Raw genomic sequence first — 16,422 nt, forward strand, 5'->3', positions numbered from 1 at the left:
GTTTGTTTCTGAAAGGATAAATAGATAAGAGAGACTGCTTTGAGTCTCTTTGTTGTCATAAAGTAAGATTTTCTACCTTCTAATTAGAAATAAATTGATGCTACGTGAAATGTCGTGAAGACAATATTTATGCCAATTTAAAATTAGTGAAGTAGTGGAATGAGCTGTATTTTTCACAAATATTTATATATTTTTAAGCCAAACTAACACATTTTGCTAGTATATTAAGTAACCCCCGCAACTTGCACAACCTGATGAGTAGTTTCATAAATGAGAGGCAGGCAGGCTGGTACACCTTTAGCTACAGCCATCGTGTTACCAAAGGTTGCCCACAGGGCTCAATTGCCGACCCTGGCTTATGGACTATTGTTCATAACAACCTTTTAACAATTTTCAATGGACCAAAAGATCAGCTTTCGCAGGGATACGCAGACGACACGGTGATTCTTGTGTCAGACAGGAACAGTGGAAATTTGCCTGTCCTCTGTAACAATTTACTTGAAAAGGTTTCCAACTGGAGTAAAAGTGTTAACCTCCCAATCAACTACGACAAGTGCACGTATATCATTTTATCGAAAAACACGCCTTTCCAGAAAAGTCCTAGGATTATTATAGATGGGCATCGGATTCCCAGAGTAAATAACTTCACTTATCTTGGGGTTGTTCTTGAGCAGCAACTCCAATGGACCAAGCACATAGACATGGTCAGTGCCAAAGCTATTCAAGTGTCTAATGCTCTGAATGGTATTGCAAAAACATCTCGGGGTATACGTTATAATGCAGCACGGTATATCTACCTGAGGGCAATAGAGCATATTCTTTTGTATGCTGCGCCAATCTGGGCAGCGGCCACCCAAACTATGTACATTCAACGCAAGCTCCTAAAGGCACAGAGGATTGCCGCTCTACGTATTTGTAGAGCTTACAGAACGGCACCTACTTCAGCCTTGCTTGTCATTGCGGGCCTCCTTCCAGTGTATATTAAAGCCAAAATGGCCAGGTTGATCTGGAATATCTGTAACAAAATGAATGGCGAAGTTTCCAACAGCAGCAATAGTCATAATAACATCCTTTCTGTTTTCCCTGACCAAATAAAGAACGACATCGCTAACTTTGGTATCGAGCACAAGCAGGCAAATTCCAACTATTATGAAGACTATCCTACTCTCGGTGATAACTGCTTAAGTGAAAATGTTGACAGCGACATCTCCATCTATACTGATGGATCGAAGAATCTCACAGAGGTTGGGGCAGCTTTCATACTTTACCATCATAACACTGGCATCACCCACAGATCTGCTTTCAAGCTGGGTCCACACTGCACTGTGCCGCAGGCGGAAATCCTCGCCATTGTCAAGGCGATGGATCATGTTTATTCTGATTGGTTTCCTCGCAACAAAACAATCACCATCTACACTGACAGCATGACGGCCCTCAATTCCATCTTCAGTCCCCATAATAGGGGTGAAAACATTGCGCAAATTCATCGCTATCTTAGCACCAATAGCCACAAGCATGCGATTTCTTTTGGGTGGGTCCGAGGACACACTGGTGTACCTGGGAATGAGGCAGCTGATCGGCTGGCCAAACAAGCCGCTGCTTCCAGCCTTATTCCATGCTACAACAAGATTCCTGCTTCGAAAATCAAGCAATGGACTTGGGAATTCGCTCTTAGTCAATGGCAAGAAGAATGGGATAACGGGTCTACAGGCAGATTAACGCACACCTTTATCCCAAACGTTAAGGAAAGACTTAAATGGAAACACCTTGTGCCTGCCTTTTCCATGACCCAGTTAATTACTGGATATGGAAATTTCAACAGCTATTTAAAAAGGTTTCATCTTAAAGACATGGATATCTGCCCCTGCGACAGTATTTCAATCCAAGACAGTTAGCATTATCTATGGGACTGTGAATTTTTCACACAGGAGAGAGTCAGACTCATGGGGCACGTGCTCCATGCCGGAAACAACTGGCCATGTCCTTACAGCAGATTCATGGAAGACCCGAACATTTATAAACATCTCATCAAATTTCTGGAAACAACAGCAGCACTCAACCCACATGCGACCAACAATCCGCTAGAAATGATTGATCAGCTGGCTAACTTTTTCTCCCCGACAATTGTTCCAGGCTTCCAATGGTTATGCTGCTCTATTAGCTGTCGCTGCATGTACACAGACTGTTCCTTCATTGTGTAACAGGATAAGTAGCACAGTTATCCCTTGTGCAAACGTGCTAGTCCACTCTTGCTATCTGTGTATCCTGTACGTGTAATACACAAGCGAGATTTTGCTGTACTGTTCATATCTTGTTTCTTAGGCATGTTTTTGTTGTATCTTTATATGTACACATTTTATGTACTGGCCGTTATCTGGCGCGCATCAATGTATTTCGGTCAATTCTTTAATGTGTGTTATGTATTGTTATGCAAAAAAATCGTTCTCAGGTATTGCACGGTGGAGATGTTCCATCATTTGAATCTCAAAAGCATTCTATTTTCATCGCATTCCATTTTCAAAACCGTCAAAGAACCTGACGAAGATCTCGGAGGAGAATCGAAACGTTAGTTGGTTATTAATTTTCGTCTTGGGTACCGGAAACTTAAAGGCTTAGGAAGATATTTTGGGTATTGTTATGCTTTCTGTAATTGCGAGGCAGGCGCCATGTACCTTTCTATCCCACTTTGCCCCATTTTCATCCCCTGTCCTTCATCTCCCTCACTCCCATTTCACCAACTTTTCCCTCCCAACCTCCAGGTCGTACCTATGAGTGAAACCTGGAGGCACCCCCCTTTCTTTTCAATAAAAATAAAAATAATAAAAAGTATATTAAGTGAAAATTAATTTTTCTTCGTTGAATGCATCGAAGCGAAAGCAGTCATATTTCAAGAATTTATTAACATGTAGAAAATATTACTAAAGTAATTTTAAATTTAAATATTGTTGCAATTATTTTTACAAAAATTCCATGAAATTTCAAATCAAATTTGGTGGTATTCATGATATGAACTTCAAAATGGCGTCGCATATTGACCAAATAATATTGGGCGCGCTAGAATAAAAGGGATAAAAGAAGAGCACGAAAATATTCAAAACAATAAAATTAATTATTTGTTATATGAAAAAGAATAAACTTACTTATATTTCATTTAAAAAGTAAGTTTTTACAAGTTAATAATTAAATTTCATAAAATTTTAATAATTAAAAATTAGGTCTTTGAACAATTTAATTTTTCTATTAAATAATAAATACAATAAAACGTTTAATAAGATAATTTATACCAAGTAATTAATTTAAAAATACATTTTAAAAGAAATAAAAAATGCAAAGAAAGAGGAGTGAGAAAAAAATTCTAATCGTTATAGAAAAATAAGAAAATATAAAAGTTCCACTGAGAATTAATGGAAGATCAAATTCGTCTAAACATAGCGCATACATAATTAAATGTTACTATGGTAACGGGATGTTGTAAATTCGGTCTTCAACCACCAACCGAATCAACGTTGCCTTCTCTATTGCATCTCTCTCTAAACGAATTAATGTTCTAGGATAGATTTTCCTTCGCTGATTGAATTTACCTTTGTAATATTCAACAATTATATTGTTTGTTTATTGGCATTCGATTCGTACCAAGCCAAACGTTAATGGAAAATTGTCGTTTTAATGGTTGATGGACGGTATCGAATTTCGGTTCAGGAAGAAGACGAGGAAATTACATCGAGTACTTTATCAAGATCAGTAAGAAACAATTAGTGTATTGCTTACTTGCTATTTTTTTAAAATTTATTTTAAGTATATTGTTAATGAGAAAATTGCAATAAAATTCGTTAAATAATTTCACTTACTATATATTATTATAGCAAATAATTCTCTGAAACCATTTAAAATTCTAATTAATAAAAAAATATAACTTTGTTTAATTGCATAAAAAATAATTTAATTTTTATAGAATTTATATAAATTTAAATATCGAATTATCTGCTTAAAAATCTAGATAACTTATTTTATATATTCTTTAATGGAAAACCGTAAAAATATTACTTATTTAGATTAAAACCAATTATCTTATCCAAATAAGATAACTGCAGTTATTTGAGTAAATATTAAGTAATTATGTAAAAAACAAATTGTGAAATTTAAGATAAAATATGAAAATCTAGAGAATAAAGTGCAAAAATATTACAGATTATTGTTTAAAATTGTTATCTAATTATTTAAATAACTTTTTACCATTTATGTAATTCATTTAGCATAGCTTCATCCAGACAAAAGAAAATCAAGCATTGCTATTAGATAAAGTTTTAAATTTTACAGATAAAATACAGCTATATCTGTATAATTTTTACAACTGCAAAAATTGCATATTTTCTAATAATTAAATTATGTTTTTACCATTAAAAACATGAAAATTTTATCTAATAATAATTAGAAACTTCGTATAATAATAATTATTAGTTCTATTTTTTTAGAAACTATTGCTACATGAAATTCCATTCATAAATGATTAAATATGACTTTATATTTAAAAATTTTCTTATAAAATAAATTAAATTTATGAAAATTTAAATTGCACATAAATTAAAAATTGCCTAAAACTGAATATTTACAAATAATATAAAATTTAGATGTAATTTCTTTGTTAAATTATGTCATAATACATTAAGATTCTCTTTACTAAATATACCATGAAAGCCAATTCGAAATCTAAGTAAAATATAAATGAATCTATCAAAATTTTTATTTAACCTGTCAAACAGGTGGGAATCGCGCGTCTTGGCGATTCCATACCTTACAATGCACTTTAAAGAGTAATGACAAATTTTAAATAAGAGGAATTACATTCAAACTAGTTTGAGTTATGCCATGTGACAACTCATTTTAAACGTAACTAATTATAATACTGTATAAATGAGATTTACAGCATATAAACTGTCTTCAATTACTTAAGTCGTTTCTAACGGACGATACCACTCAATTAAGTACTTGTATGTTGACCATGGAAGAAAATACTTGACATGGACACAATCACTGTCATCTACAAACTAGAATAACACTTCAAACTGATTTACAGCTTTAACCATGATATAACTAGAAGTAATAGCTTCTTAAAATAATTTGATTATAAAGTCCCTTTACAGAATCACGTGACTATTATCATTAAAAGTTATTAGTTAAAATAATTGTTATCAATTTTCTACAGTGTAGGCAATTAAAGTGTCAGTTAATTAAAGATCTCTATCCTCGGGTTACGAATCAAATCCTTGTATTCTTATTATGACATTTATGAGATTTTATTTTATTTTATAGTAAATTAAAGTTATAAAAGGACGTATAGCTATTTATATACTTATATTGATCTTGTGTCAGATATAAAAATACATTATAGAATGCGAGAAAATTCGATATTTGTTGAGTTTAATCAATGGGAATAAGCTTCTGAATTTTGTTTTAGAGAGAAGATAATTGAACATTTTTTAGAATGAATTGGCAATTTGTTTACGTCATAGTATTTTGCTACTTATATAAGAGCCATTCATTAATTACGTATACAGTTTTTTGGTTACTTTTGACCCTCCTTTCTTCCTGATGTGTTACAATGATGTACTGTTCTTTTGGCGAACTCCTCTCCTTTAATTACGCGTACAATAGTTCATGGACCCTCCTGACATTGAAGAAATATTTGCAGAACTTTTTAAACTGAAATTTCGTGAATTACGTTGTCGAAATGTCAACGAATTTAAACAATTGTCAGTAAGTTTGATATCAAATTCTGTTTAATCAGTTGTTCGTTATTTATGCAGGAAGATAAAAGGATTAAACAATGATAGTGTCTACTTTTAACATTTATACTAAAAAACTCTTCCTAAAAAATATATTCAAAATATTTCTTGGCATATGAATTCGGAATTTCTTTGCATTCCATGTTTGCAATTTTAAAATTTTCTTTGTATTCAAACTATTTTTTATTACATTTTTTTAAAACAAAAATGAAAAGAAAACGAAAGGTAAAATTTCCTATTGAATTTCTTTACTTTTTACAAGTCAAGCTAAGTTTTAATCAATTTTATTTTAGAAATTACTTTATTTCTGCATTCATGAATAAAGATTTTCTAAATTTTTTTGAGGAATCACTAATAAAAATATTCTAATTAATAATATTCTAATTAAATTAAGTTTAAAGAATTAATACAATAAATTAATTACGTTTTTGAATAATATATAATCAATTATATGAATAAGTTAATTGCATGGTCGCAAATAACATTTTAACTGTTATATAATTTAATTAATTTAATTATTAACATTTTTATTTGTATAAATTTTTAAATCTTTCTACTTTTATTTCGGATTATTATAATTTATTATACAGTTCATTTAATATAAATAAAGATGATCGTATTCTGTACATAATCTGTAATATTTAATTAACCTGAGATTAAAAGAATTGTACTGAAAGTGAATTATAAAGATAAATTATTATTTTAATTTGAAAACTACATGCTGATTGTATTGCTAACTCGACAATTTGAGATAAAACTATAACATATATCGCGTTGAAGTGCATCTTAACTGCCAATCTTCTTGAATATAATGCAGGAATGATGCCCTACATCTTAACTAGTAGTCAAGGAGTCATCGATATTGTTATAACATGCAGAATAAATCTTATAGAAAGTTTCCACCTTGTCAAACTAGTATTTCTACAGAGTTTAAATGTGAAAAATTACCCAAACTTTTGAATCAGTAATATAGAAATTCGTGTCAGCGCTCCCAATCTTGTTATATAATATGAAAAAGAGCGTTGCTGGCTATTCTAAAAATTAATTTTCTATTAATTAGATCATTGAGTATGTCTTCGGATTTTTTCTAACAAAATTAATTATAATAATTTATTATTACAATTATATCTTATTAAATTAATTAATTTAAAAAACTAAAGAAAACATTTACACATAAATGTCTTCTATTTATAAAATGCTTAAATCTTTCTTAATTTTTTGCGCATTTATTTTAATTATACTTTTATTTAATTTATATGTTTAAATAAATAACTTTAATTAATAAAAATATAAAAAATGAAATGTCTTATAGATTAATTAAATTTAACCGTTCTTAAAATAAAATTTAATTTAAAAAAATGCATTAAAATACTATGACATTTCTTTTATATATTATATATAAATTTCATATTTCTCTATATAAGTTTAAAGTAGTAATAAATTAAACTAAAATAAAATATATCTAAAAATTTTGAATAATTATTCAATTATAATTCTTGTTAGAATGTAAGAAAAAAGTTATTAAAACGAGAATCATTAATATTTTATAAATATATTATTTACTAGAAATGAAAAATATTTAAATTAAAAATATTAATGATGTTACACGAATCTAGAAAAAAGATAATAAATAATTTTACATATTTTACTCAAATTATTATACTTTATTGCTTACATATAATACAATAAATAAAATAAATTAGTTTGTCATAATTCCATTTTTACTATCACTTTTGATTTATTAAGTATGAAAATTTTCATTAAAATTATTTCTTTTCTTTCAAAAAAGAAAGTATAATACTAATTTTCTGCATCACTTCGATAATTTTTCTTCAATAATAGGAAAAGTTAATTATATATATATATTTTTTTTAAATAAATAAAATTTTCAACATAATATAAATAAAATTATATTATATAATCATTAAAGTGAAATTAAAAATAATACAAATAACTTACATCCAATTTAGATCTAGTTAGGAAAAAGACAAGAGTTTGGAAAATCATTCGTCCATGTAGGCAATCTTTTCAAATGGAAACTAGAAAAAATGTATTAAAAAATAGAATTTATATTATGAAAAATTGGAAAATGTGTCACAAATTTATTCTGCTTTACCAAATTTTCGATATTGAATATGAATGTCAGAGCAGAGATAGCATTCTTTTAAACATGCTTCATTTACTTTAGCTAACAAGGAAACATTCTGGGTGTTAGATCTTGATTTAGTTACAAATTTTCTACTTGAATATCTTAAATTTGTTGAACTGAAAAATAATTTTCGTATAGGCTTTATATATATTTATAGAATTCATAAAGGAAAGTGTTCCTTTTTTTATTTTATAAGCAATGGTTCAGTATAAGAAAACCATTACATTATCTTTAAAAATTATGTATTCAGTATAAAAAATATAGTTAACTAGTTCTATGCAATAAATAAATAACTGGAAGCCTGAAAATGTTTATACATTTTTATATTAAATTTTCTATTTAATGTGAAAATGTATAAAAAATTTTTTCCAGTAAATATTCAGAAAGATATTACATATTAAATAAATATAAAATTTATTTTAAATGGATAAAATTCTATCTTTTTCCTCTGTTTTTATCAACAGAAAGAATGAAAATAGAATTATAGGAAGTGAATTATAATGAATATATTCTGAGATGAATCGTGGAATAAGCTTATTTGAATATGGAGGAATCTTATTAGAAAAACTTTTGTTAATATTTTATATAAATATATACAGCAAGAATTCATTTAGAAACTTTTAAATATATGTTTAAAAGATTAATTTAAACTTTTGTCATTTTTCTCTATTGCTAATTTAAATTATATTTATTAAAGGCAATAATTTACGTAATATATTTTAAAATTATTCCAATTTTTTTTTGTATTTAGGTACAACAAAACAAAATATTTTTATCTTCCAAATATTATTTTTCTTTAAATTAAAAAATAAAAGATTATCTCTGTTGAAGCACCATCTACAAGCATCTCATCCTTTATAAGTATACAAAGTAGGTAATTTAAGCGTTGACAAATTTTTATCAAAGTAAAATTTTCTATTTAAACTGATGATAAATCTTTATAATTACTGAAAGTTTTATGTAAATTTTCATTTTTAATTACACTCTAGTCAGTGAAAGATTAACCGTTACATCTTATTTCACAAATTGGTCGAACGTAACAGTCATCTCAATGACATCTCCCACTGTGACATAATAGCAAATCTCCTACGAGTAACATTGATTCTAGAGACAAGTTATATCCCACTAGGACATCTCAATTATTTCACCGAGTTTAATATTAAACATTTCGACGTGTAATCGTTATAACCATAATCAACTTACATATTTAGATCAGTGATTTATAACTACCAAGGTTTATAGAAAGAAAATCTTTTATAGAACGTATTGCGAATTTAAAATTCATTGTATGCCATCTGTTATGCGAGTGCTCTTTTATGTATAGGTCTGTATGTTTGTAGTGCATGGAAACGTCTTAGAAGCTGAGTTTATCGATCGATAACAAGCTAAGATTGTAGTGTAGATTATTGTGTACGTTCGGAACAAAGTTGTTATAGAAAACGATCAAGTTTAGTAATGCCAGCCGACCTGCTGTTAAAGGTCGTTCTATAGTAGAACATGCGCCATAGCTTGACGATTGCCAGCTGTGACTGCTGACACGAGTGTCGTCGTTATGTTGTTACAACCGACGTACTTCTAACTTTTCTGTTGCTCTACTTCATCCATTCTAAAGTCAGGTTCGTATCTTGTTAAAAAATGTTTAATTTCATATTTAAAAATATAAATAATATTTCATTCAAAAATGCATTCTTCATCTTATTCTTCCTTCTCTTCCTTCCTTTCCTTTTATTGAAATTTCAACTTTTTTACTTATCTGAAATTTTTATAACCTGTGGAATATTAATGACTATCTGAAAAATGTCAACGGTTTTATCTATTTGACAGTTATAGATTGAAATTTCTGGTTGGAATATATCGAGATCCTTGAAAATTTCTCATCGATTGAAGCACATTTGCAATTATTTCTCATTTACTAGGTGATAAATGGTTTATCATATAATATAATGGTCAATGCTTCTAGATAGAATTATTGCTCAACTTTATTAAAATTTTATCGGAATAATATCTTTTTTTGTTTTTAATATCTTTGTGTAATTCGATTTTTTATAAAATCGTTTCATCTCGTACGGTAGATGATAACAGAGAATGTCGCATCGCGTCGTGACGTGCGTAAATATTTACTTCGTAATTGCACTTTTAATTATTTATAAATTTGTTTCTAATTTTAATTGGAAAGCGATTTAATAATAACTTTATATTGATAGTTTTTTTAAAGTCAATTTCAGAATATTCTTTAAAAATATAAAATTTAAGAGCGACGGAAAAGGTCTATACGCGAAGGAAAGTAAAATCTTTTTATGTAAAATGTTAAATATTTAAAATAAAATAATGTAAGTTAAATCATCTTATAGCTTTATTAAATACTAATAAATATTTATTTATAAACTGTTTTAAATTTAAATGTATTTTCATTGCATTTTGAAATTTTACCTTGAATTTATTTAAAATTGTAAAATTTACATGTTGTTTACGTATTTACCTAAATTTTTATGTAATGATTTTGTAACCAATACGCGTGCTAATATTATACTTAATATTATAATTTTAATATGCAAGAATAAATCTTATATCTATTTTTTTTCTGCACCTCTCATCGCGCCCACAAGTGACAATACAAATAATACAAATACTGACGTATCTTCAAGTATACAATTTAAATACTTTTTTAATATCTCTTAATAATTTATAGATATTTTAATATTTATATTTAACAAATGAAAACAATTAGATTATTATAGATATAAAGGTGTAAAGTCGCGCTATAAAACGACAAGCGACGCGACATTTACAAGAATGTCGCATTTACCATTTTTGTTCTATTTTACCGTAAGTTATATGAATTAAAAATACTTATAAAATTAATAAAAACACTATTTTAAAAAATTATATAGGCTATATAAATATTTTAATTGGCTTAATTTTTTAAAAAAAATTATTTTTATAATTTATAAATTAAAAATTTATTTAAAGCATATAATATGTTTTTTTCTTAAATTAATTATAATATATTCAATTATATACATTTATATATATCATGAAATATTTAAATGATGGCGTAAACATATTTGTTTAAGGTTTAAAGTACGTAGACAATATATCATGCAATTATTTATCTTTGGAAAATTTATGAATGAACTTTTATAATTTGCAAACAAATTAAAATCATAAAATATCTCGAATGTTGCATTATTAATATATTAAAATATTCTTCAAATTTTGAATTTTTTTGAAACTTTTGTCAATTATGAAATGCTTAAATTCATCCATTTTTTTAAAAACTTTTTCATATAAAAATGAATTTAAAAATAAAATTTTAGATATCTTTTACTTTATGGTAATTAAAGTTTATATTGATTTCTTTACGTTATTAAAATATATGTAATTAATATTAAAAGAGGTGTTAGGAAATAAGCTACAGTTTAGAGAGATGTGGAGGGTTGATATGGGACCGGGGTAGAGAGGACCCCTTTTACCCTGTAGTGGGCTCTGTTCAAATATTTTCCCCTGAAAGGAGATAGATGATTGGTATAACTCTATTGCTAGCAAGAAAATATGAAGTACAGGGGCAAGACAGGTATAAAACATGTATTTTAAATTAAATTAATTAAAAATATTAAAAATTGCAGCCCGGCATTGTGACTATGTCATAATAAAATAATTGCTCGTTTAATATATATATATATATATTAAATAATTATATTTTACACTTTCTAAATCCCCTATTTAAAAATGGGAATCGTATTTTGTATATAGACCTTCAAGCGTATCTTAATATGAATTATAAATTAATATATGACACAGAACATAGTTATAAGCTTTTTATATTAAAAATACTTTTCCCTACTTTATTTTAGGTTTCTTGGGCATAAGTTAATATTTTAATGCAAAATTTTAGCAGAATCCTCTTTAGAATTGAATATATTTTTGTCAATATACAAATATTTAATATTAATTTAGTAATTTATGAATAAGAAAATAATTACAAAATTATCAGCTACCATTATCGATATTTCAGATTCATGCTAAAATCGCTAGTATCGATTATAATAATGATAATAATAAGCACTACTACTTTAATATTTTATTATCTTGAGAAATTTGAGATTTTTATATAAAAAAAAATTACTTAAAGAATACAATTATTTTTAATTATATTTGCAATATAAAAAATTAATAAGCATATAAGAATAATTCAGTATGCATATTTATTAAGCAAATTTTCCTTAGTCAAATACTAAAATATTTATCTTATACAAATTAAGAAAAACTGTGATAAATAAAAGCGTAAACGTTGTTTTTTAATTTTATAAAGTTTACATTAGAAATGAGATAATAACTATTCTGTTTATGAATAATTCATTTTTTTTCTTGTTAAAATTCATTAATTAAATTCATTTGATAGAGTTTTTAATATTCTGTAAAATGTATTGTAAATTATAAGACTATTTATAATCAAGCACACTGCTCTTTCGAATTTAAATTGTTAAGCTGTTTACTTCATTTATATGCTTATTGTTCTAAATTAAAAGACGTTAATTTAACTAAGTAGCTTTTCTTTCTTGCTTTTTATAAAATATATTTTTTTATCTTCTGGGACTTTGAAAAATTCTAGTTTCCTGTTACAGAATACGAAATGAGCTTCATTGTTCATTATCTTGTTTAACTTTTTGACAATTAAAAAAAAGCAGAATAGCCTTCGTAATAATCTCATTTGGTTTTGTAAGCCTTCATATCCGTTTGTTTGTCTCTATGCTTACTTTTTTAGTAATCTACATGCTTGTATATATTCGTTAAATCTTTTCGGAATTTAAATGAGATATAAAACTGAAATATTCAGAAATTGTAAGAAGAATTTCATATAAATTGCTCTTATATTGAGCTATTTCCAGCAGTCTATTTCCTCGCTTTTTAATAATAAATTACGTGACGTTATCATTGACGCCACTCGTAACTTCATCAAAAGCAACAATCATCTATGACTTTAAAAGCTGACGTAATTTATGATGTTGTATATGACGTATTACAAAATATATTGCGTCAAAACATCCATACACTCTTAAAGTAAATAAATTTGTACAATAATTTAGGGTGTGAAAAACACGGCACAATTTTTAAATGTTTTTTAATTAATTTTAATATAATAAAATCTTAATAAAATTTTTATTACATTGCATAGAAACAATTACATTTAATATATTATGAAGAAAACTAAGACAAATTTAACGTCATATTTTAATAAATTCACATTAATTCAGACTCAACGTATAAATGTTCGGATGCGGTAATAAGATCTTCAAAGTTGTGCAATAATGTAGAAGAGCCATTGGCCCGTTAAATTAAGTATCTAAACTTCACACGAAACTCTTGCTAGCAATTTATTTTGGACTAGTTACCTCCAACTAACTAACTACCATTACTACTTGGGGAAATTCTCCACAGATATTTTTGTTTTCTATCATTTTACTGGTCGAAATTCTTTACACCTAAACACATGCCTTAGAGGAATTGAATCTCTTGTTTATAGCTAGACATTACATTCTCCGATTTAGAAACTTGTCGAGTTGCCACAAGACAAATATTGACATTACGGTTAAGTCAGCTCCATATTTAATCAACCATAGATTTCTCTTTTGGCTAGCCTTACTTCAACAATTTCCTGTTTCACAAGATATACTTTAACCACACACAATTCTAAATATTTTTGAAATTCTCTCTGAAATTGCGTTTATTCTCGTGCGTAGTCTCTTTCCAAGAATAATTCTGTTTAAAATCTTGGATAAATAAATAATTTGCTTACAGTAGACAATTGCATGAAAAATTAGCAAATTTCATATGAATAAAACTTAAATTTAATTTATATTAAAAAATATTTTAGAAATTTCATATTTAAAAAATACAAATTTTTAGAAAGGTTTTCATTTATTTAAAATTTACAAGAAATATTAGATTTAAAAAATTTCGCTTAGATAAAAATAATAAAAGATTTATTAAAAGTCGATATAAGAAATTTTATTCCGTTTTATTGTATGAAATGTAGCCTAAATTACATTTTACATTTTTACGTGAAATGTAATTTACATTTTACGAAATTTCATCTAAAAAAGTGACATGAAATTTCTTATTATCCGAGACGTACTTTAATTATTAAAATAAAAAAAATTATTAATAAAATATTTTAGCTTTAATTTTTTTTTTTACAAAATATTGAAAATACAGTAGAGAGTCGAAAATCGGAATTAATTGGGAACTGGGGTTGTTCAGATTAGGGATTTGTTCCGATTACCGATTATGTACGAATAAATATATTAACCTGTCCGATGTTCAAATTTTTCTCTGTTGCGTGTCACTTCGTGTTGAATTTTCGTCGATTTTAAGCCTAACGAAAATTTTTATAATAATAATCGAGGCTATCGTATCGTTAAAAATTATTTTCTGCATTTTGAACAAACAAAATAAATATATTGAAGAATATAAAACATGAAAATTATACTTTAGAAGTAAATTTAGTATCAAAAACGTTCGATTCAGCACGACACAGTCCGACTGAAAATCGTTCCGATTACCGGGGTTCCGATTAACGACTCTCTACTGTAATTTTTAAATATGTTTTTGTAAAATATTTTATTTATACGATTCCACATAAATTTTATCTATTAATGAATTTTATAAGAAAAATTTTATATAAATCTACATTAAAAATTTATAAAATTTCATTGCATACATTTTTACGAAATTTTTATAGAATTTATATAAAATTACATAAAAACAAACATTACAAAAACTTTTAGAAGACTTATTTAAAAAAATATTAAATTATGAAAAAATTTAATTAGAAAAATAAATTTTAATTTTAATAATTAAAAAAATGTTTTCGATAGTACTTAATTAACATTTAATGTATTTACATATTTAAATATTCAAATTCACTTGTTGCATAAATAATTTAATATTTAAAAAATAACAGAAAGCTTAATGCTAATAAAAATAACATAATTATTTTCAATAGTTTTACATAGAATTATAAAAAAATTTTTTGTAAATAAAAAATTTCAGTAAGTGATAATCAAATTTGTCAAATGTTTAAACATGTTTTCTCTATTTTACACAATTTTTTTTTAGTAAAATAAAATTCAGGATGCTGTAAAAAATGTTACAGAAAATCAATAAAAATATTTCATTAAACATTTGATTAAAATACTTTTTTAAAAATAATTTTTCAAATACTTCTTCAACAAACAAGTTAAAAGAGCGAACTGAATAAGTAATACGATTATTCCAATTAAATTTGAATTATCACTGTTGCAAGCTAAAAAACACTTCACTAATTTTAAAATCTCTGATAATACTTTACTTATTTATAAAAGAAAGAAATTAATAGAATGGAATAAAACTGTAACAAAGAATTTCAATTAATGAGGCACGTATGGGTCTTTTCAGGAAGGTCGTAATTGGAAAGGTACATTATACTCACTAACTTGCTCCTCTCTTACATAAATTGCTTTGCTTACGAAAAAAGGTAGTAGAAAAAATATACAGTTCACATTGATCTGCTTGTTAACAGCCAACTCTCTCTTTCTTTCTCCTTTTTTTATGCAGAAAATTGTAAATTTATCTATGACTAAAACTACAAAAAAGTAACAAAAATTCTTTCTTCTAAATATACATATAAAAGACTTCAAGTTTCAATGAAACTTATTTAATCGTACGTATATATTACAAATATCTTCTTTAATAAAAATTTTTGCTATTTTATTCAAAGATTTACAATAGAATTTTTTAAATTCAATTATTAATTTTTATAGAAAGAGAGTTTTTTTTTTTAAATCAGAAGTATTTTTACGGTACGTTAGTTGTTGTTAGATTTTTTTTATGATTCACTATAATATGATTAGAAAATAGACGGTCCTCTGCAAAATATATAAGATAGCGATATTTTTATATTTGTTACATTTAATAATTTAAGATCTGTTCGATTGATTCGGATAGTAGATATTTTTACGCAAATCTGACGTCATTCTTTAGAATTTTTTATTATAAATGTAACGTAATAACGTCAAATTGACGTAAAACTTTGCACTGTCTCAACCAATCGAACAGCCCTAAACGTTTAATAAAAATAAGGAATTAAAAAACAGTTAACAATTCTCTACCTTCTTTTCATATTAATCCAATTGTTGATATCCATCTACTGTATCAACCAATCTTCGTTAAGAAAAATATATCTTCAACCAATCGTCGTTCAAATATTTTCTACTTGATACCTTATTTATAATACAAAAGCAATTCTAAAATGTTTAATAAAGTTTTTTTAATTTAATTTTTATAGTCTGTAAACTCTCTCGAGGTTATTTTATTTAATTATTTTGTTGAATGACATAGAATTTTATTATCTAAACGAGATTTACCTTGTTTAGAAAATATTCTGTACAGTTTTCTTTAATTTTTTTCTTTCTTTTTTTATTGTGAATAACACAATTTAAATTTAAAACA

The 16,422-nt window shown here is 26.4% G+C and overlaps 2 protein-coding genes across 6 annotated transcripts in view; both read left to right on the forward strand.

Moving 5' to 3' along the window:
• The window catches only part of LOC136972618 (uncharacterized), a 264,970-nt gene that overhangs the window by 107,678 nt on the left and 140,870 nt on the right, over positions 1-16,422 (forward strand). Inside the window, exon 1 of one of the 5 annotated variants that reach the window (XM_067267199.1) lies at positions 9,266-9,548. The exons of the other annotated variants lie outside the window; for them this stretch is intronic. The gene's annotated coding sequence lies outside the window, so the exon portion shown is untranslated. Of the gene's footprint in view, positions 1-9,265; positions 9,549-16,422 lie in introns of those variants that run through there. 5 annotated transcript variants of the gene reach the window in all.
• On the forward strand, positions 255-1,895 carry LOC136972645 (uncharacterized). Its single transcript, XM_067267245.1, has one exon. The coding sequence runs from the start codon at positions 255-257 to the stop codon at positions 1,893-1,895; it is 1,641 nt and encodes a 546-aa protein (XP_067123346.1).

Source organism: Centruroides vittatus, unplaced genomic scaffold, assembly GCF_030686945.1.
Source record: "Centruroides vittatus isolate TY-2023 unplaced genomic scaffold, ASM3068694v2 contig_299, whole genome shotgun sequence".
In the NCBI taxonomy this organism is placed as follows: domain Eukaryota; kingdom Metazoa; phylum Arthropoda; class Arachnida; order Scorpiones; family Buthidae; genus Centruroides; species Centruroides vittatus.